Genomic DNA, 925 nt, shown 5'->3' with positions numbered 1-925 from the left:
GCAGGGAATTCAAAAACAGCTTTCTACCATTTCTGTTCCAATATGCCCCTGGTTTTCCGTTAGTTATGAACGTAACTCTGTAAACAGATCAATGTAATAACAGTCAAAAAAACATTTTTTAACTGGCTTTATAAACAACCGCCAAAGAAGAACATTACAAACGCGAAATTTGGACAAAAAGGAGCCATTCCATCCTATTCTTCTCCATTACGAACCTCATCTGGAATTTTTCCTGTCGCGTAGAACTTGATATCCTTGAAGAGGTCGTCTGACACCTTCAATTTCTGGACGTAATCAGCCAAATCCTCGTCCATCTTCATAGTGTTGTTTACATGGCTGTTGGAACTTGCACCCGCCGCCGCGAGAGGGCAGCACTTCCGAATTTACCCGCCAAAAATATGCAATATTTGTATCTAATTTAAGTATCAAAACGATAATACTGGGTTTGATATTTGTTTCACGTTTCCCAATTGTTTTATTTTTTGTTTCTGGTGTTATTTTATATAATGGTTTTTACCTCTTCAGCCGGAAGGGATTTCGTCACTTTTCGCGCCAAGAAAACAAATCCGAAGTCTATTGAATTTTATGTACTTACAGTATCATTGTTTTGTTGTTGATGCGTCATAATTGTAATTTATATGATATATAGCCATTATTGCTCTTTTTCATATCAGTAATGGTGGTTCTTGGATTTGCGCGCCAAAAGAAACGTTTTCTATTTCAAGCACAATCAGTATTGTTTTGATTTGGTTGTCATATGTTTGTGTTTAAGACTTATTTGTTTTGCGTGCTAAAACATGCAACTGTTAAGTTTTACTATATAATTTTTGTAATTGATTTTCGTTTATGATCACGCTACAAAAATTTACTTTTGTATTCACATTTCTTTCTTATCGGAGTAACTGTAACTAATTTCACTGCTCAG

General features: G+C 35.1%; 1 protein-coding gene across 1 annotated transcript in view; it reads right to left on the bottom strand.

Annotated features, from left to right (window-relative positions):
* Nucleotides 1-344, bottom strand: part of LOC119590813 (PAX-interacting protein 1-like) — a gene marked incomplete at its 3' end in the record, with an annotated part of 13844 nt that extends 13500 nt beyond the window's left edge. The window contains 1 exon segment of the mRNA XM_037939550.1: nucleotides 216-344. Within this exon segment, the coding sequence (XP_037795478.1) occupies nucleotides 216-320 (105 nt within the window).
* Between the last annotated feature and the right edge of the window lie 581 nt (nucleotides 345-925).

This window comes from Penaeus monodon, chromosome 27 (genome assembly GCF_015228065.2).
Source record: "Penaeus monodon isolate SGIC_2016 chromosome 27, NSTDA_Pmon_1, whole genome shotgun sequence".
NCBI classification, from domain to species: domain Eukaryota; kingdom Metazoa; phylum Arthropoda; class Malacostraca; order Decapoda; family Penaeidae; genus Penaeus; species Penaeus monodon.
The sequence above is the reverse complement of the archived record's forward strand: the minus strand, read 5'-3'. Positions and strand labels throughout refer to the sequence as shown.